This window comes from Pseudopodoces humilis, chromosome 18, assembly GCF_049639895.1.
Source record: "Pseudopodoces humilis isolate 2021_Gansu_Grassland_sample_001 chromosome 18, ASM4963989v1, whole genome shotgun sequence".
Classification (NCBI taxonomy): Eukaryota; Metazoa; Chordata; class Aves; order Passeriformes; family Paridae; genus Pseudopodoces; species Pseudopodoces humilis.
Window position 1 is genome coordinate 4,201,766 of NC_142217.1, and position 27,933 is coordinate 4,229,698.

The 27,933-nt window shown below is 41.9% G+C and overlaps 1 protein-coding gene across 5 annotated transcripts in view; it reads left to right on the forward strand.

The window, feature by feature from the left end:
- Positions 1-27,933, forward strand: part of CREBBP (CREB binding lysine acetyltransferase) — a 95,250-nt gene that overhangs the window by 10,990 nt on the left and 56,327 nt on the right. For 4 of the 5 annotated variants that reach the window (XM_005522821.3, XM_014252603.2, XM_014252602.2 and 1 more), the window contains exons 2-3: positions 2,821-3,533; positions 27,551-27,727. In XM_005522821.3, coding sequence (XP_005522878.2) covers positions 2,821-3,533; positions 27,551-27,727 — 890 coding nt within the window. The remainder of the gene's footprint in view (positions 1-2,820; positions 3,534-27,550; positions 27,728-27,933) is intronic. The other variant, XM_014252604.2, reaches the window with a different exon arrangement.

Below are 27,933 nucleotides of genomic sequence, written 5' to 3' on the forward strand. Positions count from 1 at the left end.
TTTCTGTTGTATTTTATAACCGTTGTAAAATGTGCCTTGTGTTGCTGTTTTTAATGTGCATGACTCTGATGAAATATAAAAGAAGATGATTAATCATTGTATGAACAATTGAATTCTTGGTGAATTTTTACAGGACCATTGTGTTAAGTTGTTTACCTGCTTTTTATTTTCCTGCTGGCAGAGCTGTACATTTTCCATGTCTAACCTTAATGTACAGCCTTCTTACAGGAGCTTAGGAGTGGTAGATTATTTCAGGTTTAAAGTGGCAGTGTTCCCAAATGCTTTCTTCACTCTTTTTTTTTGTAAACTGCAAAAACATTTCCAGTTCTTGGCTCTGGCAAGACTGAGAGAGTCCAGCCAGCCAAGCAAAAAAAAAAACAAATTGAGCATTTATACTCCAGCATCCCATTTTGAAATACAGCTGGAAAAAACTACTCTAAGCCACAGCAACATCTTCCCCCTTCATATTCTGTCTCTTCTTCTGTGCCCCTATCCCTGAACCCACATATTGTCCATGAAATATTAACAATTTTGGTGCAAAAAGCTTGGAAGAACACCTTTCTGTGGGATTTACAGAAGTTGTGTGAACAAACACTGTAAACTTTGAACTTGGGGAGAGCTGGGGTGCTGAGAGCAGTTTTAACAAAGCCAGAGCCTCAGCCCTGGCCCTCTGTCCCACCCTCGGTGATGGGCAGGCAGACGGCTTTGGGCAGGCTCCAGCTGCTGCCAGTGGCAGAGCCTCCCAGAGCTTCCCAGCATTCCAGGCTGAAATAGGGAAATCTTGGAAGAGGGAAAGTTGAGCTAAAAAGAAGTGGCAGAGTGCAGCATGGTCAGTGTGGAGTGGTTGTGTGGGAAAGAGGAGGAGAGATGAAGCGATCATGGAGTCAAAGGTACACCAGGAATTTTTCTAGAAGACAAGCAAGAAAGATAAACTCAAGACCTGAAAGGAAAGGCAGCAAGTAAGGGAAATTAAAAATACTTGAATGAATCTTGCTGAATGAAATGTTAGCTTTTCCTTGCCTGCTTAGAAGGGATCAGGGGCTCTGTTTTGAGCAGGGTGTATTTGTCACAGCAGACATCGTGCAGTCCTGGAAGGATTATTGACTCCAATAGGTGATGATGGCAGGGTGTGATTCCCTGAAGGAGGTGGTGTTTTGAGTGCCTCAAACCAGCCAGAATTTAATGTTTTTGTCTTTGCTTACCGTGCCTGTTGGTGTAATTCACTAGTCATTGCAAGTCTGGCCAATTCTATTAATTTTTCTTTAGTTAGGTTGAATTGGAAATGCACATGCTGATGAAATGAATGATATTAAAATGTACTGAGATGGCTTGGTGATGCATCTGTGCTTTGTGAAACAGTTTGTGTTGCTTGAGGTTTGTTGTTTCTTTCCAATGTACCATCTTACATCATTTTTTCAGCCTGGGTCTTGCACCAACTTTTTGTGCTTGAAGTGCGAATTAAACTTTAAAACAATAAGCTTTTGGAATGTCCTTCTTTAGTAAAGAGTTCTTGCTTGCTCTAACCTGGAAAAAATGTGGTTTGTTGCTCAGTGTGAAGGACTGAGGTTTGTCAGGGCTGCCTTGGGGGACAAAATGAAGTTTTCACACATTTATGTTACATTGAGAGATGATTGTTCATGTCCTTGGACTGGAAAACTCTTCCAAGATGTGTTGCATGTTTGAACAGCTACTCTGGTGCATTGAGGCTGGTCTGCCTAGATGTTTATAGATATTAAATGTATGTGCCTGTCCTTAAGTCTTCAAATATGTAACTTTTATTTTCACGTGGAAGTACCTATATACAGTGAAATAACAGTCTGGTTTTTAGTTACATACTAAAATAATCTCGTTACACAGATGCTGCTTATGATGTGCAATAAAATATTTTAGTGAACCTGAATTGGTCCTTTAAAGGAAAAAAAAGCAAAAAAAAGCCCCACCACTTTTTTATGAGGCTGGATGTTGCAGCCAGGCAGAGCTGTTCCTTCAAGTGGCTTAATGAAGATTTGATTGATTTATTTTGCTCATCTGGAGAGTGTGTGGATTACCTCTGTCAATATTGGGCATGATAAATGAGGGCTGGGCACTTACAGAGCAATTTGAATTATTTGAGCTGTTCAGGAATCGAGCAGTGACTCGATTCAAGAGGCATTACAAGGAGAAAATGCTGAGTGCCTTTCAGGATCTTCTGAGGCAGAAGATCATGGTGCAAATCAATAAGTAGATACTGATCCTAAATGTCTTTATATGTGAGACTGGGACCAAACTGCTGAGGAAATCACTGTTCTTTGGTGAAGTTTTGAAGCAGTGCTGGAAGATGTTCTCTGGTCATGTGCACACATAAATGACAGGGTTGAGATAGAATTGCTGGGTGAAATGTGGTGGCTTGGGATTACAGAGGAGGTTGGAAAAGGTGATGTAATTGCTCTTTTGGGAGAGTAAATCAATAGGAAAAAAAAAAATCTGTTGTTATTTCTGCCTTCATCTTTTAGCCAAAACAAGGCAAATTTAAACGTTAGATTAGATCATTGTATTCATGCCACTTTAGTTTTCTTAAGCTTTGTTTTGCCAAAATTCCTGCCAGAAAACCTGTTTATTGGCCAGTGCTGTAGCCTGCATGGTTGTGTGTGCACAGTGTGTGATGACTGTGCTCTGAAAGGCTCTGGAGTTCTTGTCACAGGGACCCTCACTCACTTCTTGGTCTTGGGCAAAGACATCTTGAATGCCTGTCATTGTTAACACTGGTACAAAGTAGAAAAAAAAGATTTTAGCTACTCATTTGTTATGTTTTCTCACCCACGTTTCTGTTTTAACTTGTAGATTTCGGATCTTTGTTTGACTTGGAAAATGATCTTCCTGATGAGCTGATCCCCAATGGCGAGTTGGGCCTTTTAAACAGCAGTGGGAACCTCGTTCCAGATGCAGCTTCCAAACACAAACAACTTTCTGAACTTCTGAGGGGAAGCAGCGGCTCTTCCTTAAACCCAGGGATTGGCAATGTGAACTCGAGCAGCCCCGTGCAGCAGGGAGTTGGTGGTCAGGTCCAAGGGCAGCCGAACAGCGCGAACATCGGGAATCTGGGTGCGATGGGTAAGAGCCCACTGAACCCAGGAGACTCCTCTGCTCCAGGCCTGGCCAAGCAAGCAGCCAGCACTTCTGGACCTACCACACCTGCATCCCAAACTCTGAACTCTCAAGCACAAAAACAAGTGGGAATGGTGACGAGCAGCCCTGCAACATCACAGACTGGACCTGGGATATGTATGAATACTAATTTCAGTCAGACACACCAGAGCCTTCTCAACAGTAATTCTGGTCACAGTTTAATGAATCAGCCTCAGCAAGGACAAGGGCAGGTAATGAATGGATCTCTTGGGGCAGCTGGAAGAGGAAGGGGAGCAGGAATGCAATATTCTGCCCCTGCCATGCAGGGGAATGCAGGCAGTGTGCTGGCAGAGACTTTAACCCAAGTATCTCCACAGATGGCTGGGCACACCGGGCTGAACACAGCACAGACAGGAGCAATTACTAAAGTATGTACATGCCATTTACTGTATTCTATTTATTGTGCTTGCTTTTCTCCATACAGGTGTTTAGGAAACACAGTAGATCCTTTTCTGGGACAGAACTAAAGGATTTGCTTTCTTGAGTCTGTAGTTACCCATTTCAGTCACCAGTGATATTGTGAAAAGGAGATAATTGAAGCAGTACTTCTCATGTAATGAAAAATGAAAGCACTTGTTGAAAAAGACATCCTCGAAGCTAAAAGTTGGAGTGTATCTTAGCAGGGTGAATTAGAAAAGAGTAGCATGATCCTGCAGAAAGGAAGCAGATGATTTCTCATGTGCAGGATCTCAATTTAGCTGCCAGACAACGCCATCTTCTAAAGCAATGTGAACACTTGGAGATTGAAGGGAAAGGTGTAGCAATTGCTCTTCTTGTCAAGGACCACTGTCAGCAGCCGTGCAGTGCATGTTTTTTAAATATGGAGGAACTGATCTGGAAACATCAAATTTCACATAGATTGCCAAGCTAATGCAATCTGTGAAAGGGAAGGGCAAGAGCCTAATTTGGTGGCCACTGTGGATCAGGGCAGGGAATATATATGTGCAGGTACCTGCCTCTGTCACAGGGCACTGCTCTGGTTCCCTGTTTGATCCACTTACTGCTTTTTAGTTCTTTGTTTTCCAGGTGTGAGCTTAGAGCAGTGTTTCAACTGCTGCTCCTCCTACCATGTGCCTTATCTCTTGTCTGGGTTCTTTTGGTACAGTTCCTTCATGATATTTTGATGGCAAACCCACCATGTTCTGATATGTAGAAAAAGGTCAATTTTTATCTCTGATATTTTATCTATTCATACATCGGTAGCTGTTGTCTCTGTAGTTTATTCACATGTAAATGTTAATTCATTGATGTGTTAGTAATTGTGGAAAAATCGCATTGTCTGACATGAAAGTGTGTGTCCTGTACTCTGAAGAGGTGCTCACATCATTGTGGAGTGCTGTATAGTTAATTTTAATTTTTTTAAATAAACACCATAAAAAGCATTCTCTCTGCAGTGAAGAGATGCTTCTACTTAAAGAAGAAATACTTGTGTTATGAGTGAAGGTCAGAGCATCTGAAAGTTGACATAACTGTTTTGGAGGCTGGAGACAGCTAATTTTGTTTTGTGGAAGCTGATTGGTCTGCACTGAAAGAGAGTCAGCTTATCTTTCTTTTGTTTTCCTTTGAAATTTGTGGGAACAGTGAGGAATTCTATTTATCTGGCTTATTTCTGTGAACTTACAGATACCTAAGTTTTTGGGACTAGATTTTTCTTAGTCACTACTCAGTTTTACGTGAAACTACTGATTTTTCTATGTGAACTAACTGAAGTAGAATTACCCCATAGCAAAGGACTTGCTGACAGAGTCTGTGTGAGCCTGGTGGGGGAGGCTCTGTGAGGTCTTGATTTATTTTAAACAAACCCACCTCTGGTAAAGAACAGGCCAGATCTCAGACAAATTCCTGATTTCAAGGACTTCAGGCTTAGCCTAAATGGATTCACCAGCCTGGGAAAGGGACCCAGGCTGCCTCAGTTTACAGACATGCAAGAAGAAAAGTAAAGTTGGTTTGAGCAGGGAATACATTGGAAAAGAATAGTGAAAGGACTGTTTTATGACAGAGTCTAAGTGATAAAATGGTGCTTCTTTGAAGGTGCACTTAAAAGAAAATAATTTTAAAAACTTGGCTAAGTAAAACAGGAAAACTGGTGTTTTCCAGGGCTCCATATCTTGTTGAATAAGATAAGAAGCTTAAAAGCATTGTGTTTCTTTAAAAAAATTTTACTTTATATACATCTTATTTTTCTCTTAGTAAAGAGAGCAGGTGAGCTCAGTGTTTTACACAAAGATTTTGTGTTTCCATTTTGGAGCACATACTTGCTTCCTGAATTTTCTTGTGCCAAGCAGCAGTATTCTCGATTTTTGCCATTTTCCTTAGTGGCCATTTGAGGATTGGTATCCTTTTCCAGTCTCTCCCCATCCCCCAGTTTATTTTCCTAATAGGATTATCAGCTATGATTGTGTGTTAGCTTTTTCTTATTGATGCTCCAGGAAAGCTTTTAAGAAAAATAAAGAAACACTTCAGTGAGTTTGTCTGTTCTTCTGAAACTGAAATTTCTGTTGAAGGAAAATGTGTTAGTTTGTTTTTTTGCCTCCCGAATCCCTGGTGTTTACCACTTAATGTGTACAGCTTAAAGCATTTAAAGAGCTGCAATAAAAGTGGTGAGGCAGCTGATCTACCTAATAGTGAACGTGCCCAACTTGACTCAAAGGTTTAAAATGTAGCTGCTATCCTGCTTGAAGAACTGTATCAAGGCTGGAAGGAAATTCTCTAGCTGATGACTGTAGCAGTATCCTAAGGGAAGGAAGGAGCTGTGGAATACAAATGCAGAAAAAAATACCTAAAATAACATTTTAAAGCAGTATCTTCTAATTACATTAAAATAAGTGATGTGCATCTCTGACTAACCTTGTTCAAGCACAGCTCAGTAGCCCATTTTTGTCAATTCAGTGTGTTTATATGCACTGTGAGGAACTCATGACCCTTTATGGTTTGGGGCCAGTTTTGTTGGGCAAGACCTTGCTTCTGTGGTGGTTGGTTCTAATCCTTTTTTAGTATGTGACTAATCAATCCATTCCTTTTTCTGGTTTTGTTTCTTGTGGTGTGTTTATATAAGCATTCTTTCTATTAAGAGAAAAAGAAGGAAAAATATCCAAAATCTGATCCCTTCACCTGATCTCACAAATTGTGAGGATTCATTTCATCTTGATCATCATCAGCCATGATTGTTAATTTTGGCCTGGACTTGCTATTTTAAGGCAGAACTGAGCAGAATGACTGAAGTTCATGTTCTGTGCTTGCATGAGCCAAAGGTGGGGATAAACCTTACCCCTAACCTGTTCAAGGAGGAGTGGAAAATAAATAATTCCCAGTGCTAGAGGTCAAGAGGGTGCTGATATCGAGACAAAAGAACATTCCATTGGCAGGGAGAGATTAAAGTAGAATACTTCCTCAATCTATAGAGATGTGAGCAAAGATATCATAGATTTCACATGATTCTCCCAAAGATGGGTGATTTTGACTTGCTGAGATACCTGGAAACCTCTGAGGAAACTTCTTTTCTGTGATAATGTGTATCTCTCTGCTCTCTTCCTTGCCAGCATCCTTTACTGTAACAATTTTGCTTGCAATTGTGGCATTGTGGCCCTGTTTTCTTGGAAGATGCTACAAGGAGAGTTTTTATTGGACTGGGTTGAAGTTCCTTAGGGAAGACAGCTTTAAAGAGGAAAGGATTTGTCTTTGAACAATTATTGCTTGATGGGAGTAGATCATCTTGTCGCAGTCATTTCCAGTAGTAATAAATTGCCCTTTTGTGTTGTATTATGTTTTTTGTCAAGTCCATTAAGTCCAGAAATTGTGTTCAGACCATCTAGAACATCTTGTTAGAGGTGTTTTTTTAAGATTGTTGGATGTGATAAGCATTAGCAAAGCTCAGCAGATGGTCAGTGCTTCCATAGGAATGAGCACTTCATTGGAGACGTGCTCTTGCCTAACGCTCTCCTGAGCTGTGGGAGCTCATCTTTTCCAGGTGAAGGAGATGAAACCTTCCTGTTCTTTGTGGCTGGTAAGGGCTTGAAGCTGTGTTTCTGTCGATGAGTTGTTAGGGAGTCTCTTGCTGAGATGCATTCCCCATGTCCCAGTACAGCTGTCAAAGCCTGTGGAAGCTTAGAAGATGTTGGGAAGCTCCCATTTGTTTTGTATGGTTCTCAGGCTTCTTTTTTGCCCCATGTTAAGAGTTTTGGACAGTGATTCCTCTAACTGGTGCTTCTGCTCTTTCCCTTAAGAAGTTGTAAAGTTCCATTCAGATGAGAGGACGCTTGAGTGTTTTCCATGTGTTTCTAAGCTATAATGCCATCTCACACAATTTTGTAAAAGGAATCACCTTTTCTTCAGTAGCTTCAGAGTCCTATCACTCCAACAAGGATATTCTGGTACCCAGCAGCAGAAATTAAGGGAAAAATCTGGAGTTGTGCATGGTTGATAATCTGCAGAAGGTATTGCTGTTAAACTGCAGGGAAGATACAGCTTGATGTATCTTCAGTGCAGCTTAAAATCCTTTCAAAATATTTTTCTTTATAGAACCATTAAACCTACCCCAAGTTCAGCTTTCCTTCTGAAAGGCAGGCACAGTTTTATCAAACATTATTGGTCTTTGTATGCCTCAGAAAAAGATTAAATTGTTTGATCAGATTGAATCTATAAAGAGATGAAGAGAAAATGGTGGCTTATTTTCATACCTTGTTATGGGGTTTACAACATTAATGGTTATTTGGGGGATTTTTGGGATGCCTTTTTGAAGATTGAGGATTTTGAGTAATTTCAGTCTACCTATTTTGAAAACTCTGAAAGAAATTACTTATATTGATATGAAATAGAGCCTGTGTGCAAGAAGAAACTGATAGAAAAGCTGATCTGGCTGGCAGATCTTCCAGTTCAGCATTCCAGGAGGTAACAGAGAGTTCATATACAGAGAACCAAGTGCTGTGTGCAAGTGATGAGTTTTCCTTACTTCTGTGTATGTATTTAAGCCCCACTGGAACTTGGTACCAGCAGTGGGATTGGCATCAAAACCTGAACAGACTCAAAACAACCACTAACTGTGCAAAACTAGATCTGTTCTGCTGGATTTTTGCCTATGAGTGCAGAACAGTTTTTTCCTCTAAATGGTATTGGCCTAATTTGTTTGGACAGTGCATGTTTTCAACTTTATTTCAGTCGGAATAGCCACATGGCAGTGTTTGCTGCAGCAAGAGTAGGTTCAGATTAAAGAGGAGGAGGAACTCTTCCCAGAAGTGAACTTCAGAAACCAGTAAAACCATTTTTTATTTTTACCAAGAGAATAAGTCTCAGGGCTTTTTAATGTTGATCTATACAAGAAGTGAATTCTGTCATTGTTGTTTCCAGGCAGGGTGTCTGTCTAATACATGTGCCTTGGACAAGCACATTCACAGTTTTGCTCCCTGTGCTGTTCACTGAGCGGTGTTTTGATGTTGGAAATTAATCTTGAGTAAATGAAATACAATAATGAGCTGTGTTAAAGAGCAAGACTTCCATAGTGTATGTGGTTACGTTATTTGTCTCGGTGTTGTGAGGCAACTGTGGTAAGGAAAATTTGTGATGAGAAAAAAATTAAGCCAACTATTTATTTAAACAGATTCCCCAGTTGCTCTTGCTGAGTACCAGATTTAGATATGCTTGCTGATTGTGAATTAAGTCAGCTGAAGATGTTCTCATTCCTTTGCAGTTCTGTGTGTTTTAGCAAACTGCTGGTGCTGTTTGTTTCTGTGGTGGCTCTCAATCTGTCTGAATTCTGCCTGAATTGTTTTAACATGACTTGCAGTTAATTTGCTTCTCATGCACGGAGTTGTCCGTGCTCGGCTGCCAAGCTGCCTGTCTCCTAGCAGACCATGCCTCTGGCAAACACCAGTAGCCAGTCCAAATCATATCCCAGACACTGGTTCCCAGTTCCAGGGGACTCCTAATAACATTACAGACTTGACCATAGCTTCTCCATTCTCTGATGAATAAGGAGCACTGAAACAGCATTTTTACTGCAGAGAGACATATGTGTTTTTGTAATAATAAAACAGAAGAAGGCTATAAATACAGAGAAACACATAATAGCAAAACTCACTGATGCGTAGTAAAATGAAAGTCTCTGAGGCAGTTTTGTTTTGAAACATGACCGTGGAAAGTGGTGCTCCACAGATGAGTTTGCTGATACGTCAAAGAGATTTAATGACTTAAAAAGCGTACTTCCCACAACTGTTACTCCTGGCACCTGAAATTGAGTTGTTTCCTGTTTCTAGTACATGAGTTAAGTCTTGTTTGCAGTTGTGCAATGTCATTGAAGATCTTTGCAACGATAGTCACTTGGCTGGGGCTTATGCAGGTGTCAAGGTTCAGTTTGGCTCCAGGGCTGCGAGAAACAGAGCACTTGGCCTTGGTGGGGACACAGCTCAGTTTCCTCTCCTCCTTCTTCGCACCCAAAAGCCTCTCTGTGCACTTGCACTGGCTTATCAGCCAGCTGACAAAAATTAAGTGTTATTGGATCTCTTCAGAGCAGAATTGTGCCATTATCTTCTACTTTGATAACACACCACGAACATTAAGCTTTTTGTCACTAACCATCAATTATATTAGTTAGAGTCTTGTAATGCTTCGGTTTTTGTTGTTAGAGTGGGGTTTATTTCTAAGAAATTTATCTGAAAGAAGGTTTTGGGAGTGTAACTAACAGATGCACCAGTTCCTTTGGATGCCATTGATTAAAAGCAAGATTTACAGTGTTGTTTCAGGTTAGTCAAAATGACACAGACTCCCAGGTCCTTACTGATAGATGTAACTGAGATGACGTCTATCTAGTTTTCAGACTGCTTTCACATATCTTCCTGCTGCTGTTTGTAGTTTGGGTTTTTTAATAGCCAGGTAAAAAATGACTCAGATGTTGGGAGGGAGGAAAACCTGCCAAGTGAAACGTTGGTGTGTAGAAGTTACGAAATGCCTCGTTCCTTCAATCAGAAGGAAATGTCTTTGTCACAGTAATTTTCTTAATAGGCTCTAATCATGCATGTAGATGTGATTTCACAGGAGCCTTTCTGATTAAAAGACCTTTTAGCAGGTCTCAAAACTTGCCCTTACTTAAAAGATAAACTTAATATTTGTGCTTGACAGTGAGCTGTGATTATATTGGGAATCCTGTAATTGGAAGGACATGCAGAAATGTGTCAAAGCAGGCAGTGTTATGGTCTGGAAACTAAATGCTGGTGGTCTGTTTCTTTAGAGAAGAGGCAGTGCAGGAAACTTGGAAGATTACATAGAGCCTGATAAACTGTGTCAGCCTTCCTGAGAAATGGATCAGGAGTGGAAGCAGTGAGAGGAGGCGATTCTCCTTTTTCAGCTTCCACAAGTGAAAAACACTTCGTTGCAGGAAAACAGAACACTTCAACCATCAGGCAAAAAATAAGATTGTGTTGGAAAGTTGCACTTTGGAATTTTGAAATTCACTCATTTCCATAGGGGGTTAAAATTCCAGTACAAGAGGCTACTACACAAAGCATCCCCAAATCTACTTTTTAGTGGGAAGATGATTCTTTAAACTAGAAAAGGTGTTTCAATATACATTTTCCCTCCATATGTCAAAAAATAATTCTGAATTCTTACTGGCACAGTTGCTAGTTTACTCTGCAAGGCTGAGTATAAGGAATGGCAGGATATAATGACATTTTCCTTTCTTCTTGTGAATGTTTGGAGGAAATTCCTGTTGGTTTTCGTTTGGAAGCTGAAGTCCATTTGTGCGTGGCATCAGTTTGCTGTAACTGTGTCCATGGGCTGTAAATAGTACGTGCTTATTTCTCCTCCTCATCCTCCTCCTTCTTGCTATTACAGTAAAGAGTATTTTTATTTACTCCAGAAATTACTGTGACTGTGAAATGGCACACTAAGCTTGCTTGTATTTTAACTGTTTGTGTGTAATCTGAGCAATGGCTTTAATTCTAAAGCCAAGAATACTTTGCAGAATTGAGATTTAGATGAATAAGGACTTGAGATGATTTTTGAATTCCTGGTGCTACAAAAACTACCTGTAAGTAGGACCTGGAGATGTCTGTGCTTACATGTTCTGAAGATTCTCAGATCCCAAGGTGATGGACATGTTCTTTGGTACCTATGTACACAATCTTATTTAGGTTTGGGAAATAACAGTGTCCTGTGCCCTAAAAAGGGTTCAACAGTGCCTTTGTTTTAGAATGAATCATAATGAAAATACAACATGTTAAATATAGGACTGTCCTTGCCAAAAGAAATGAAATGGGTTTTTTGAAGAGAGTAGTAAATAGATTTTTTAGCACTCTGCTTCTGTTTTGGATGGAAAGGATTTGTGTTCTCAGAGTGACTGCAGCACACACAATGCTGTCCTGGCTGCGTGGCTGCTCTGCTTGTCAGGGGAATTTTGGAAACAAAACAAGTGCCCTTTGAAGCTTTTGGCAAATTGACTTAATTAAATAACTGCCTTTAGGACGGGAGGATCTTTGTACCCTGGTAATGGACAAGTGTTGGAACACCACCAGTTGAAGATGAGATTTCTCTCTTGGAACAAACAGTGGTGGCTCTCTTAGTCTGATATGGGGCATCTTGGGTTAAAAAGCATTTCTGGATCATCCTCTGTGCAGCTGCTGTCAGGGAGGAAAGCGTGTACAGGCCTGGTTTGTGAAACTGTTCAGTTTTAATCCTGTTTAAAGACAACCATCAGATCTTGCCTTGTTTAAAAGCCTGGTCAGAATTGTCTCAATAGGTTCACGGGTGTTGTTAAATCTTCAAGGAGAACATGTTTTATAGAAGGACTGGAAATGTGACAGTAGCACTTGAAATCACTGTGGTGTTTCAAAACAAATATATTTTGCTCTTAAAGTTATTTAAAAATTATTTTAACAGTGTAAATTATTTATAGTTACATTTCTCCATAGTTAATGTCAGGCTGTGATATTTGTGCTAAGTAGTTTGGAGTAGGCAATATTGATTTTTGTTTCTTTTAATGTATTTAATGTAACCTGTAGTGTGAGTTTGTTTCTTGTCTATTTGATTTTTCTCCCTGGTCTGCATTGAAAAATAATAGTTACTTTTAGAGTCACAGCCTTTCCCTTCAGTGTTTGCCCTTTTCCTTTAGGATTCATGTCTGTCGAGGAGAATATACACTGTAAAGGAAGGACACAGAATATCTCTTTTCATTATATTTTGGAGATACTTTTCCTGTTGCTGTCCCTCCTCAGAGCTACTGTTGTCTTTTCTGCCACCTCTGTGGAATATCACATTCCATGAGCTGCCTGACAATGTATCCTTGACAGCTTCTGGGAGATAAATGGGGAAAGAACCTCTTAAATAGTGCTACTGTTTTCTCTTACCAAAACAGCCTATTCCTTAAAATACTAAATTTTTGGAGCATGACGTGCTCTCCCTTTCCTTGGCTGTCTCTGGCCAACTATAGGCACTTCCAAACTGCTGAGGTGCTGGCAGACACAGCTGGCAATTCTTTTGGGACCTGTTGGGTACAGTCTGAAAGGTTGATATCCACAGTACAGGAAATAGAGGAAGGAGCACAGACTTTGGGTTGAATTTGATCTAGAAATCTGCATTTACAGAATCATATTACAGAATTGTGGAATGGTTTGGGTTGGAAGGACCTTAAAGTTTATCCAGTGCCACCCCTGCCATGGGCAGAGACACCTTCCTCCATCCCAGGCTGCTCCAAGCCCTGTCCAGCCTGGCCTTGGACACTTCCAGGGATCCAGGGGCAGCCACAGCTTCTCTGGGCACCCTGTGCCAGGACCTGCCCACCCTCCCAGGGGAGAGCTTCTTTCTCCTATCTAATGTAAATTTCCCCTCTTTCAGTTTGAAGACATTGCTCCTTGTCTATCACTGCTGTTCCTAAACTTTAATTCAGCTTAATGATGATGAAGTACAGGAACTGGGGGAAGAAAGGAATACTCAGTTGGGAACCTGTGTTAGGAAACTGTGTTTTGGTGTGGCCATAAATGTGTTTTAGTACACGCTGAAGCTCCTCCTGGAATTAACTCATAAAAATTTTGGCCTGTGAATATACAATTGAGTATCTGTTGAGGCGTGTCTTCACTGAATTTCAGCCTTTCAAAATTCTCTTTTTAAGTGTGATTGAGTTATTCTTCATGTCCAAACTAGATTTTTTTTTTTTTTGATGAAACAAACCTTTGAAACATCTACAGTTAATTTTGTGGTTCTGGTTAAGTTTCTGTTCTTATATACTAAGAATAATTCTTGTTTATCTGAAGAAAGCCACTTGCTCTGCTTGGCACTTATAAAAACTCTCGAAGCAATTGGAATGCATTGATCAATTGTGGCTAATTATCCATTAGAGCTTTGAAGTTGTTGTTTGCAGAGGTGACACTCATTAGAAAGTAAACCTTCCAAGCTTTATTTTGATTCATAAGTACAACTGTGATGCAGAGTGCAGAAATTTTAGTAGATTCCCTTGTGTTTGTACTCAGGCTTGTGCAGAATTTTGGAGACATTTTCTTTCTTCAGGCATGTATACAGTGTAAGCATATGATCATTGGATTTTCTTTTCCTGGGAAAAGTTGATTTCTAGTTAAATGTATTAAGGATCTGTTCTCAATATATCCAGTCATTTGTAAAGAAGGTTTTCCCATGAAATTTTGTCTTTCAGTAATTGTGGGGAAACATGGTTCATTTTTTATTTAAGGCCTTGGAATACTGAAGTTCTTTGGCCTCTGTGAAATACTTGGAAGAGAATTTCACATCTAATTACAATTGGTAATAAAACACCTGACTTCTTTTTAATGGGATTTTTAAAATTTTATTTCTCATTTTACCAAATTTTAGTAATAAAGGACGAAGTAAATTACAGTTATTCCTGGACATTTGAGTATTTTAATTTGAGTTAATTTACTGCTGAAGAACAAGACACTAATTGCTTCATGAATCTGTTGTGGTAGGCCTTGGTTATAGCAATTAGCTTAAAGTGATGGGAGACTTGGAGCTTGGCTTCCTCTGAACAGTGGTAGCCAGATCATGATTTAATTCTCAAAACTGATTCTTGAAATGTTACATTTTAAGGCTTTCTTGTTACTGACTTAAAAGTGAGTATTTTTAACTGAACGTTTTGTCACACTGCCAAACCTGCAGGTTGATTTAGGTGAGCGCTCTCACCTCAGCTCAGATAACATCATTGCCACCTTTCCTGCACTGAGACTGAATTCACTTTTTTTTTCTTTTTTTTTGGTAACACCACTGGCTTTCTGCCATAAAATGATTAATCTTTTCCTTGCCTCTCCATCTGTCCCTCTGGCATATACATTCCAAACGCCATGGTGACTTTCTTTTGGAACACATTACTATAGGATGAAATAGCAATTAGTAGAGACTTAGTGTTTTTTTTTGTCAGTAAACAGATGCAAGATGATGCCAGTGTAGTAAAGAAAGCCTGTCTTTCCCCTTCCCAAATGAACATGAATTCCTAATGGAATGGACCTGTCTTTTGCGCTTCTCTGGGAGCCGGAGTCGGTGAGGTGGACCTTGCTTCGTGCTGGAGCTTTGGGCCTCATTCCAGAGGGAGATAAGAGTCCAAAGAGCAAAGTCCTCAGCCCGTGCCTGCTGGAAACTGCTCTTTGGTACTGAGTCTGTGAGCAAAGCACTGCTGGGAGTCGTGGCAGCAGCACACAGGGGCTGAGGAGGGATTAACTGCAGAGGATTGACGCCAAATTATAGCAGCTCTGGAGCTTGTGTGTGTTCTGCTCACCTGGGATCCGCTGGTGAAGTGTGCAGATGGCAAGGCACAGGTCCCTGTCTCTGTGTGTTACCTCTCTGGGAAGCACAAGTAAGCGTTATGAGAGCAGCCCTGTCCTCTTTCACTGTCACTAGCAGCATTAAAAGCAGCTGAATTGCCTGTCAGTCTGAATTTCTTAGGTCTTCCATTACCTAGAGCAGAGTGACTCCTTCATTCAGAGTACTTTGTAGACTTCAGTTCGTAACTTCTGAGCATCTGAGACACCCAACTGTTTGATTTCTTTGTCTTGAAAGAGAGAATAAAGATCCAAAGGAAGAAAGTTAGAGCTATTTAAGCCAAGCAAGGTGACGTGCTGCTTGTAAAAACATTTCAGTGGATGGGAAGAGAGAAAAAGGGAACAAAATGCTGAGCGTTGTAACCAACTCGTGTGTTGAAAGCCGAGATTTGAGGTAGGTGTGGTAATTTGATGGCAAGGGATTTGAAGACTTAATCTAATAATGGAGTATGAAGTGGCTGATTTTGGTGAGGCCCATAAAAGAAGGAAGTAAAGGGCTTGGGATGGCATGGCCGGAAATTCTGAGTCATCCCCATGTAGCAACTGCCTGGAGGCAGGAGCATGGTACTGGGTCTGTACCCAGTCATTCTCTTCATGCTGAACCCAAAGGATACTGCTTGGATCTGTAGATCATAGTGGGAAGTGCAGAATTCCCATTTTGTGCCAGCTTGCTCTATTTTCTAAAATAAAAACAAGAGAGAAGAAAAGTGTCCCTAACATCTCAGTGATGTAATTGGGGATTTTAGATGAAGCATGGGAGATGCTGAGTAGCTGTGGCTCTGTAAAGGTTGGAGTGTTTGTGCACAGCTGCTCTCAGCCTAAGGCTATTGATGAAGTGGAACCCTAAAGTTCCAGCTCAGACATTCAGAAAACGGCATCAGAGTTTACAGCAGCTCTTGAAGGGTGGAAATAGTTACTGTCTCCTCAGCCTTTAGCATTTTGTATCACATGCCAATGGTGCAGCAGGAGGAAGCAGGGAGAACGTCCTTCCTTGCAAATCCAGGGATTTAGAAGAAAGCAGTAGTGAGTGGCAGATGTGTTTTACTAGAGCAATTTACACTGTTGAACAGCCAAGCTCTCACGTATGCAACTCTTCAACACTGCTGTTAGTTTGTGAAGATCTGGCCTCTTATCAAAACAGATCAGATCGAGGATGCCTCTGCTCTCTCTCATCTTTAATTATGACAGTCATGTTCTGTTCTCTGAAATAATTTAAATTATTAATCTGAGACTTAAATTGGTTTGTAGTTTTTATACCATAGACTAAGTCCAGAATAATACAGGGATAGTGGTGGCTCACTAAAAAGCTCACTTTGTGACTTCCTCCTACAGCTATTTTGTCAGGTTCAGAGGTGTGGGAAGAGTTTGGTGAGAAAAAAAGGTGGTTCTGACCTTCCTGTTTTTTTATTGTCAGAACAGATCAGACTAGCACACCCAGTAGGTTGGCTGTGTGTCCTCACACTGTCACTGTTGAAGCTGCAGCTCTTTACAGCACCCCCACCAGGGGGGTCTTCTAAACTGTTTCCTGTCGAGCTTTCAACTCCCCCCTCTGTCCTCAGATAATCTCCGAGGTGCTGACAGGACAATGGTGGATCCTCAAGAGCCCTGGGTAATGTGTCTGTTGCTAAATGCAGTGGGTGAAGGCAGAGGTCTCTGTGCCTTCCTTCATGGAGATGTCAATCTGCGATAGTCTGTCGTGGTTTAGGGGTGGTATTCCCGAATTTAGTGCTCCCACTGAGATTCAGCAAACTGCACTGCCACTCACTCGGTCCCCCTTTCCCTGTATGGGATGGAAAGGAGAATTGGAGGCAGAAAAGGCAGAGATCACAGGCTGAGATAAGAACAATTTACTGGAAGCAGCAGTGAGGTAAGAAACAGGAACAACAGCGATATTAATAACGGAAGTCTATAAGAGAGGCAACGATTTACATGCAAAATGCTCAGAACAGCGTTACCCCCCACTCCCTCCTGCTGGCTCACTCGACCAGGGGGACCCCCTTCTCCCCAGAAGAGATTCCTCTTTTTTGGCAATGGCATGAGGTGGTACAGAATAACCTCAGTATCCTGACCATGCCCTGTCCTGGCTACTGCAAAAAAACTAACCCTGTCCAGGACATTACCTCTTATTCTATACAGTGTACTCGTGTCCAATTCCTACACCTTCCAACTAGGTGTATTTGTATTTATATTTATATATTTGTATAGGTAATTTGTGTATATATATATATATATATATATATGCATCTCCCACAAGCACAGCTATCATTTCTGTAGTTAGCGGCTGTTCCTCCAAGATGTCTGTTCAGTTCATTTAGTCTGTGGCTGTGGGTTCTATCAGTCCTAGATGTCTTCTGGGTCAGGAGGGCTGGTGTGCTGTTGGCTGGTTGCAAACTGCATCAGGAGCTCACGTGGCATGTTGTGTGAAAGGCACGTTCCCTCTCAACATCCAGCCCAGCACTGGTAGTCAGGGTTCCAGTAGAAGCTGTGCTTCAGTGCCAGTCACTTTGGGAGCAGCTTGAACCTCTTTGTAGGCTGCCAGGATCTCTTTTTCAGTTTGGTTGTAACAGGCCTTGGATGCTTTGTATCCCCAACTCCAGAACCCCAGACGTCTTCAAGTCTCCCCAGGTGCTTTTTACCAGACAGGCCACGAAGGACCATTCACCTGGACTGTAGAGCCTGTTTTTTACATCCTGTCCTGTCCTGACTGGCCCAGGGGCTACTGCTTGAAAACCTCTTGTATGATCTGTTCAAAGTTTGTTGTTGTTCAGGGCTCCACTTGAAATTTTTCTTCCATGTCACAAGATGGAGAGAGCTGACTACTCTGGGATGTGCATCCTCCAAAAACCCACAGTGAGGCCCTTTGACCCCACTTTGCTTTATGGTAAAACTGGCCTTCTGGAGGATTTTCTTCTCCCCTTTATCAAGAACTTCTGCCCTGTTCTCCCATGCAGTGATGTCATCAATGTGCTGGAAGTATTCTGGAGCCTCACCTTTTTCCAGTGCAGTCTGGATCAGTCCATGACAAGTAGTGGAGCTGTGTTCCCACTCCCAGTTTCTACATGTCCAGCACAGCAGCTCTCAGTAATGGTGGGACTTGATTCAGGCCATAGTCCACTGTCAGCCTGCACTTTCCATTGGACTGACACACTGTTTGTGTAGGGCTGTTAAAGGGTGAGCAGGTCTTGCTGAGCACTCCCAGCTCTCCAATCCACAGCCCATCCCATGGATGGGGTCCCACAGGGCCAGCTGGTGCCGTGCTACCAACAGGGCACTGTTGTGGTAGTGATCAGTACTTGTTCTTCATCCCTCATCAGTCTCACAGCAGAAGGGTCCCCTGAGAGACCCAACAAGGAATTCAGCTATCAAATTCTCTGTCTCCATAGCAGCTCTTCTAAAAGCCCAACGATTCCCTTTTGAGATCTTGAAATACCCTCTCCTGAGGTGGTCCATGCCAAGGATACCTGGGGCCTCTGTGCCAGTCACAATGGAGTGTTTTGCCATTTATTCCCAGTCATGCTTGCTTCAGCTTTCAGTACAATCAGCTGTTGGGATCCCCCTGCCACCCCAGAAATAGAGATGGATTCTGCCCCACGGATCTCAGTGGCATCAGGGGACACTGTGAGCTGGTGTCAACTAAATAAAGCCTTAGATTCTTGTGCATCTGATGTGCTAGGCCACAGATCCACACAGTCCAAGAGATCAAATAGTCCCTTTTTTCCACCTGGCTGAGGGCAGGGCCCCTCTAGTTCTGATCATGGTACTCGTTTCTCTCTTGCAAATACGAACCAGAGGTCTCTTCAAGAGGATGTGAAATAACATCAGCCTTTCATTCTGTCTGAGGATGTGCCCACAGGAAACTGGAGGGGCATTTATCCTCAAAGAATTTCCTGTGGTGGTTGTTCTTCCTCTCAACTCTCGTGCTCAAGCTGCCAGGGCAGAGGTGGGATTTTTGTCCCACTTCTTCATGTCCTCTCTGTGACCATGCAGATAAAACCTGGTGGTGTGTCCCCTCTCAAGCTGGCGGCAGCTTGCTCCGAGTAGCAGAGTCTGGTCTGTACTGGTGTCCACATGGGGCTTTTACTTTCTAGTTTGCTCAATTTGATCTGTCCACAGTGTTGGTCAGTCCTTCCACAGGTTGGTAGGGAGGGAAAAAAGATGATTTTCCTATTGTCAGAGTTAAGGAGTCACCTGAAGCCCCATTCTCATTTCATTGACATCATTGCCAGTGAGTTGGCCTGTGGCCATGGTGCACTCCACGCAAACTTCCGCCACATGGATTGTGTACTTAACGTCCTAGGGAAATTAAAAATCCTCAAAAACTCTTGTAACAGGCCTGAAGGACAAAATGGGGGTGGAAAGCTGTGGAAAATCATTCTCTCCTCTGCCCCCCACAGACTGTGTATGATTATTAATGGATTCCCAAAGGTAGTGCTGAGGTGAGGGCAGGAGAGCAGCACTGAACACCCATCCCAAATGACCCTCATTGCTCTCGATGTTATCATGTCATAAACTGATACCACACAGTACAGCAACAAAGCCATCCTGTTCCCTGCTCTGAAAAATGATGGGCACTTAAAGAAACAGGTTAAGTACCCCACCCACATGAACAGACAAAGCAACACTGTGACCAGCGGCTCCCTATCTAATACAGCAAATGCTCAGATAAATTTGTTTCCAACCCACTTCTGCAGATCTGTTGTTATCTCAACCCTTGGAGCCTCACGCTGGGTACCAGATAAAGCTGTTGTGGTTTAAGAATGGTATTCCCCAATTTAGTGCTCACAACTGAGACTCTCCCTGACCCCCTCCCCCTGCTGTGGGCTAGAGGGGGGAGAGGCACAAAAGAAAAAGATCAAAAGGGTTGAGATAAGAGCAAGAAACAGCAATGAGATAAGAAAACAAACAGGGAGGTGAGTGATTCACATGCAAAATGCTCAAAAAACCCCTTCTCCCTGGAAGAGACTCCCTTTCCCCTGCCCCCAGCAGTGATGGGAGGTGGTACAGAATATCCCGTGTCCTGGATGTGCCCCCTCCCACCTACTGCAAAAAATAAATCTGTTCTGGCCAGAACCATGACTGTGTCATAATCTACCTGTCCATCTATCTGCTCAGCAATCTTGGGAACTTAATTATCTGTGAGGCCATTAGGAAAAATGGGTCAAATTGACCAGTGATTTCCAAAGTGATTAGAGAAAAATTGATCTGAGGGAGGGGGAGATGTGCAGTTTCCCTAGGATGCCTAACTAACAATATAAGTGGTTTGTGATCCTGCAGTCAATGTCAGTCTGAAGAGGCAACTTAATTTCTGCAGGATTAAGTGAGTGGATGGAATTCTGTGCTGCAGTCCATCCTGTCTGTGATCTCATGTCTTTACAAGAGCCATCACCTGGAGCTGCACTCAGCCATGCTCAGTAACACAGTTCTGGGGTGCAGAGGAGGGTGCAATAGTTTAATTAATTTCTTGGCTCCTCTTCTGTACCTCTGCCTTCCTGGACTTTGGTCCCTGGATTTGGTTAATGGTCTCTAGTCAAGGTCTCAGATTATTTTTGTTTCCAGAGATAATTTTTTCTTCTCATTTTTCTGTGTTGTCTCTGGACAAGCACAAGAGAATTTGTAATTATCTTTCTATTATAAGGTTCCATTTTATAAGGACAAAAGCATATGAAAATGACAGTGGTACAAAAACAGGATACCTCTGATTAGAGGCCTTATGATTTTTGTGAGCTAACTCGTATTGATGAGTAGAAGCACACACTATTTAAATGAAACATGAATATAATCTTAATGATTTCAGTGGTATTTAGTAATTTCCATTTTTTTCTGATTTTGGCTTTGAATCTACAGAGCTTCAGCTCCTACCTATTGATATCTTTGCTAAATAAAAAATATTTGTTACCACCTTTTTATTCCCAAAACCAGTACTTTAGAATCACTTCAGTCCTTGCCTTAATAAGATAAGCAAATTAATAAGCTTAAATAGTAAGCTAAATAAATTAGGCTATTAGATTGCAATTAGCCTGTCTTTGGCCATGTCCATTAGTCCTTTGAACCCTACTTGAGGCCTCTCTGGATTCTGTCATTTTTACCTGTCATTCCTGAGCTACTACAGCGTGTTGGTCATTGTTGCAGCAGCATTCCCATCACTCCAGACACGTAACAATGGCACTTTCCCCTTATCCAATTGTCTTTTCATCCCTCCTGTTGGCATATTGAGAGCTCACATTTGTTCTTCTTCAAGCATTTTGCAGATTCATGGCTTTCAAAGTCTGGCCAAGCTTGTCTCGTTTGCTTCCTTTCTTTCCAGGCTGTTTTTTAGTAAAAAAAATCCAGCAGATACTGAATTGAATATTAACAATAACTATTTTTAGTTTATAGGATTGGATCATAATCAGATTACCTCAGCCAGGCTTATTTTCCTCTGAGCCCATGCTGCTTTGAGTTCTTTGATTCTCATATCAACCTTTCAGTATTTTTTCTGTTGATGGCTCAGTCCAAATCTCATGGTATTGTTTTGGGTTTAAATGCTTGGCCAGAATAACCTTCTTCCATTTATGTACAGAGTCAGTGCTTCAAAATTTTATGAAAATCAACATTTAACTTGGAGATAAGTTTGTTGCTTTGGGTTTTTGGTTTGGGTGGTATAAGATACAAATCCAGAAGCATTATCAGAGATGGGTGCTGTTCCTTGGCACATGTCTACAAATGCAGGTGATTTCTCTCTCCTAGGAAAACTGAGGCTGAACTTGGTCTGTCCTGCCAGACCTTTAATTAAATTTGGAAACCCTGGAGTGAAAAGTGGGCTGGGGGCAACACAGGAGAGCAGAATTTCCCAAAGGAAAAGGGATTGCAAGGAGCATTGCTGCATACAGTTGTGAGGTTTCTGCCAGTGTGTTGGAGAGGAAGCTAAAAAAAGGGAGTAGGAAATGATGTGCTTGTAACAGGGAGTGGGATTTGCAGCCCATTGTGTTGGTTTGCACACCCTGGGAGCTCCAGAGGAATGTGGTGATGGAGTACCCTGGACTCCTGGAGTGAGAGCTGTGGTGGTGGAGGTGAGGGGACAGTTGATAAAAACTTAAAGGAGGGGAGGGTAGAGTTTATTTACAGCCTGAACACTTGGGGAGCAAGAGGGAGCATAACCCATCTCCTTGATGCTGGCCTAGAGGAAGAAGTACTGTGATGTGTCAGCATTGCTAAAGAAGGGAGGGAAAAAGCTTTAAAAGCAGAAGAAACAACAAACACAGTGTGCGGGTCCAGTCTGCTCTGAAAGGTGTCTTCAGGATTATATCAGTGAACTTCTCACTTGTGTCACATCACCTCTGAGCTGCACCCTCAGGTGAGGTTTGTAGGTTTGGTCACAGGCTTCCTCTATAAAATCTTTGAAACTCCAGAACTAGAGGAAATGGAATTGCTGTTCTGCTTTGAAGAGAACTAAGAAGCAAAACAGGAGAAGCACCTCCCACAGCTGCTGCTCAGAGCACTGCAGTGTGATGACTCCTGTAGACCAAGGCAGCTGAACAAAGGTTTTAAGTGCTGGGGGGGTTTTTTCAGCCTGGAAGTTTGTACATTCCTTGGCTTATGAGAGTAGAGTGAAATACCCTATTTCCTATCCACACTCAGTAATAGATTCCAGTATCTTAGAGAGTTGCCATAGTGATAAAAAAGGGAACAGAATCTACTTGTCTTCCTGGGATAGCAGAATTATTAAATTAAATGCCTCTTTTCCATTAAAGGAGAGTGTCATTATCATATTTCTGAGAACTGTTTTAGAGCAGAAATAATGTGTTTAAGGTGGTGTCCTGCATTAATCGTGTTCCTTCTTGAGGCACCTCTAGCCTTAACTTGCACTTGGGATACACCCCTTTATCTCCCCCGCTGCAGCTGGTGGAACAGAACAACACCTTTCATGGGAAAATGTGCTCTACTCCATCAGAATTCATGCAGCTGTGACCACAAAGAGCAGGGCAAAAGAAGCAATATTTGCCCAAAATGGCAATACAGAAACAGAAGTCTAAGATGTGAGTTGCAGAGGATGAGGTGGGATGAAAGGAGCTACCATGGGATGGAGTGCAGGGAACAGGGCTGCTGAAAATGGTGGCAGGAAGAGAAAGGAGATGAAATGATGGAGGGGAGCAGGAATGCAAAATGAGAGTGAACAACATAACCCAGATTTTCAGAGAGAAGCTGTGAGCTTTTGGTGGAGTGGAGATGCATTGGAAGGAAGGTGGAGTAGCCCTGTGATGCACATCCATGCCTGCTCCATGCAGGTGGAAAAAGAAACAACTCACACTGGATTGCTCTCTGTTTTCCTTCCTTCTAGGAAAGTAAATTTAACAAACTTTAAGCCAAATACAAATCTCTGTGATGGCTCAGAGTTCCCCATGAAAATGACCATTCTTACCAGGTTGCAGACTCCAGTGTTCTTGGGTTTATCTTCTTTGGTGACTTTTAATTACCTGGTAATCTTCCCCTGAGCTACCTATTTTGGGATCAGTGTTCTGTTTCAGAAATATAAAAACAAAGGTCTTTTGAGTGTCTGCCTTCCCTTACCTGCCTGGAAAAATCCTGGAGTTGGGGTGTTTGAGCCTTCCGAGTCCTTTGCTTGGAGCTGCCAGTGTCCATTTGCAGAGTAAACAAGCAGGATAAAATCTCTACAATGTGTAGGCTCAATCTTCTGCATATATTTACCAGTTGTTTTTTGAGATTTCAGTCAGCCATGGGTTAAGGTTCCACAGAAGTCACTGGGCTCAGTGTTGAGATAATTAACCAGGAATTGCAGTTTATGTCTCATGCTCTCAGGTGTTTTTCAGTGTGTGATACACAGGGATCTGCTTGATTCTTCCTTTCCTTCCACCTCCTGTTTGCTGCCTTCCCACCAGGGAGCAGCTGACAGTGGTTTGCTTTGCTGGAGTCCCTACCTGGCTGTGTTTGGAATCAATTCCGAGCTGCTCCTCAGGGTACCAGTAACAGCTCTGTGGATTTTAATGCTGTTTGTCAGCAGGTGGTTCTGCCACTGAAACTCCTTGCTGATCCCAGACTTGGTTGGAAACTGTTAAAAATGGGTAAGAGTTTGTTGGAGCAGGTGTCACATTGTATTGTGCATTCTTAGGCTCTGGAAATCACAGTCCTGTTAATTCAAATTCTTCCCAGGAAAAAAACTGAGTTTAAACCCCCCTGAAACCACGAACATCTATCAGTTTTATTAAACTCATCTTGTGGATGGTCCCTCCTAATTTTTGTCTCCTTACTTAATTCAGGGATTTCCACCTAAGAAAGGTTTTTCCACTTATTCAGACTATTCTGTTTTTAAAATATGAACTTCAAACAAAAAAAAAACCAAGATCTTTAGCAGTTTGTTTCATTTGCATTAATTTACAAAAACGAAGTGTAGGTTAAAAGGCATGTCTAAGGTTTTACAATGTTATCAAATTATGCTGTTTTTTGAAAGTTAAGGTCTGGTGTGATGCTTTAGTTTTATGTTCCTTTCCCTTATGAAATCACAGCTTTGGACACTGAAATACAATGTGACAGAGAGCAAGTTAACCAAAATACAAAGTTACAAATTGAAATTACTCTGCTTCCAGCTGGATTTTGAAGAACAGCAGAACATTTCTTCAAATTTCAATCAAGTATTTATTACTTAATGAGCACCTAGAGTCAGAAAAATTATCCTCATCCTATTAAGCACTCAGCTTGGAAGATTTGAAAGGTTGCTTTGTTGTTGTACAGAGTTGTGATCTGTCTAATAACATGATCTATTGAAAAGGAAATACTAAAATAAAATGAAACAACCATGTGGTGGTACCTGTTAGGATTGCAGAGGCTCTGGTGCTTTAGGGATGTTCTAGTCATTTAGGGTTTTAACAAACTTGAAACTGTCTTTTGAGACCAAATATTTTTAGTATTTTCCCTAAAAATCTATTTTTAAACATTCTTCCCTTAATAAAAAAGTGTTAATATTTCCTGATAATGAGATGAGAATACCTCTCTTGTTTCTTTTGGATCAAGAACTTAAATTTGAGGTAAAATTTGCTCAGCATTCTCACTGCCCAAAGAAAATCTTCTGCTCTTTGAAAATTTAGCTGTATGAGATTCTGCCAGAAGCTTTTAACACCAGGCTTCCAAACTTCCATGTTGTGCATTCATTGCCTGCACTGAGCCTTTTCCATCTCTTGTCTGATTTCTGCTCCATCCATGAGCTGCCAGGTCCAGGGAGGGCTCTGCATGGAAGCCATGGGCAGAGGTTTGAGCAGCATTCCTGTCTCCAGTCTGGGCTCCCCAGGGCTCTCCCAGTGCTGCTGGTGACTGTAAAGCTCTGCAGGAGGTGTAGTGGTGGTGGCCAGAGAAATCTGTATATTATTCCATTCAAAAAAACTCTTAACTTTCAAGCAAGTTCAAAGAAGACTGGAAGGGCAAAGTCCTTCCAATAACAAAGTTTGTAGTTGGGAATTAGACATGAGGAAACTGAATAACAGCCCCAGAGTTAATGTTCCTATTTCTGGCTTCTGAAAGGTTTCAGTAGTTCTAAGCTTTCTCAGAATCTCACTTTCAGTTTCAAAAATTTTCTTCACTGTTGATCTGATAGACCCCTGTAGCATTAATGAACAGCTGTCATTATCAGATGACACTTTCTCATACCTTGTCTGAAATAGTAGGTTGATTGGGTAATTTTATTAAATACTTTACTATTAATTCTTCAGAGAAAGCTGCCAAAATTTGTGGTGCAATAAATAATTAAAGTAATTTCTCTGAACATGCAGCCTGCAAAACAAACACAGAAATACAGAAAATTAAATTCTTGATATTTGTGCAATGTGATAATAGCTAACACCACTTCTCTTTAAAGGCAGTCTTGGGACTAAACTTTAGATGCTAATTTTTGGTCTTACTTGCTATTTGAATTATTCAGCTTTACTCTGGGACACAGCACATATTTGATAACCTCATATATTGCAAAGTAACAGCTTTTGGGATTTTTTAAATGTGTAAAGATAGAACGTCTTGTACAGTGAAGAAAGGCCCAAATCTGGCAACAGTCACTGGGCAGGATGCAGGGAAAAGGGAGCATTTCCTAACATAAAGCTGCTTGGAGAGTGGCAGGGCCAGCTGTCTGAAACCAGAGGGTACAAAGTACAGGGACAAAGAGGACAAGGCCCAGTCAAATTGTGTTTATTGGACTCTGCCCCTGTGTAATTTGCTGCTCGTAACTGGTGCTTCCTCAACTGCTCGTTCAGCCCAATTCCTGTAAGCATAAAAAGCAGCCCCTGAATAATCCCTCATTATGAGGCTGTTCCAGTGATAAGCTGATGTGAACAGTCCCAGCTATGGGAGCAGTCCTCCTGAATCCCTGCTGGTAAGGGAAGGGAAGAGGCCAGGACCAGAGGATGCCACTGTGTTGAGGAGGGAAAGGCTGGAGAGGTAAAGGGAAGAGGAAAACAGGATTTGCTGTTTCAATTAAAGACTTTTCTCAGTGGTTGGATTCATATTTAGGACCAGGTTGTAAAGTCACCTAGAAATCCTCCCAGCACAGCAGTGAGGGAACAAATGTGGTCTACAGAGTAGGTCCTACAGGAAGGACTGAGGGAGCTGGGGGGCTCAGCCTGGAGAAGAGAAGGCTCAGGGGAGACCTTCTCACTTTCATAACTCCCTGGCAGGAGGGTGCTCACAGGTGGAGGTCAGGCTCTGCTCCCACAGGACAAGGGACAGGATGAGAGGGAATGGCCTCAAGCTGTGCCAGGGGAGGCTCAGGTTGGACATCGGGAGGAATTTCTTCCTAGAAAGAGTGGTCAGGCATTGGGAGGGGCTGCCTGGGGAGATGGTGGAATCCCCATTCCTGGAGGAGTCCAAGGAAAGCCTGGACATGGCACTCAGGGCTCTGGGCTGGGTGATGAGGTGTGATGCATCCCAGTTTGAACTCAATGGTCTTGGAGGTCTTTTCCGACCTCGGTGATTCTGTGGTTCCAGTGGAGGAGATTTCACCATGGGGGAGATTCCTGCAGGCCAAGTGGCTCTTTGGATGTACAGTGTTCTCTCCAGTCATTCAGGGGGAGTTGTGTTTCTGTTTCTTAATCTTGGGGAGTTCTCAGGGTGTCATTTGTAAAGGCTGTCAGTCTTAGACATCTTTTTGCTCAGACACTTCTCGTCAAGTACCAAAACATAAGTTGATAACCATTTGCTCGATGCCTTTATACCCCTCCCTTCCCATCTGTCTGTGTACAGAGTCATGCTTTGTGCTCAGAATGCACAAAGTATCACAGGATTTGAAGTTTGTTTGGTCTTTCAAAGTTCCTGTAGTGTTGGAAAAAGTAATTTCTGTCAATGTGGATTGGGAAGGATGATCTTGTGTTTTCCTTTGATTTTGTAAGTTGAATTGCAAGACTTAAGCCCCAGCTGTATATGTTTTTAAATAATCTTTTTAGGATATATTTTAGCTTGGTAAAAGTTGTGAAATTGTGAATTTAATACTGAGAATTTCATTAAATTCAGAAACTTAAACTGGAATTTAGTCTCTGCAAATGCAAAGACGGATATTTGACATATGTTTGTATTTTGTTGTTTTTTTTAATCTCCCTTTGGAATCACAAAAATTCTAATCATTTCATTCATTCATTCTTTTCCAGCTGGGAATGACAGGTAACACTACTCCCTTTGGGCAGCCTTTCAGTCAAACTGGAGGGCAGCAGATGGGAGCTGCAGGAGTGAATCCTCAGTTGCCGAACAAGCCAGGCATGGCCAATAGTCTGTCTCCCTTCCCTGCCGACATCAAGAGTACTCCCGTCACCAGTGTGCCAAACATGGTGAGTTGGACCTGCTGCTTCCAGCATTCTTTACCTTTTCCTAGTGCTTTCTGAATTCTTGGGTGATCCAGCTTCTGCAACATTATCAAATTACTTCTCCATGGTCATTTAAGCATCAGAGTTGCCCCGTGGTTCCTCACTTCCACTCTGCAGTGTGTTTATAAAACTTGTGTACATTTTTATGTAGCGATTATACTTTCTGAAGA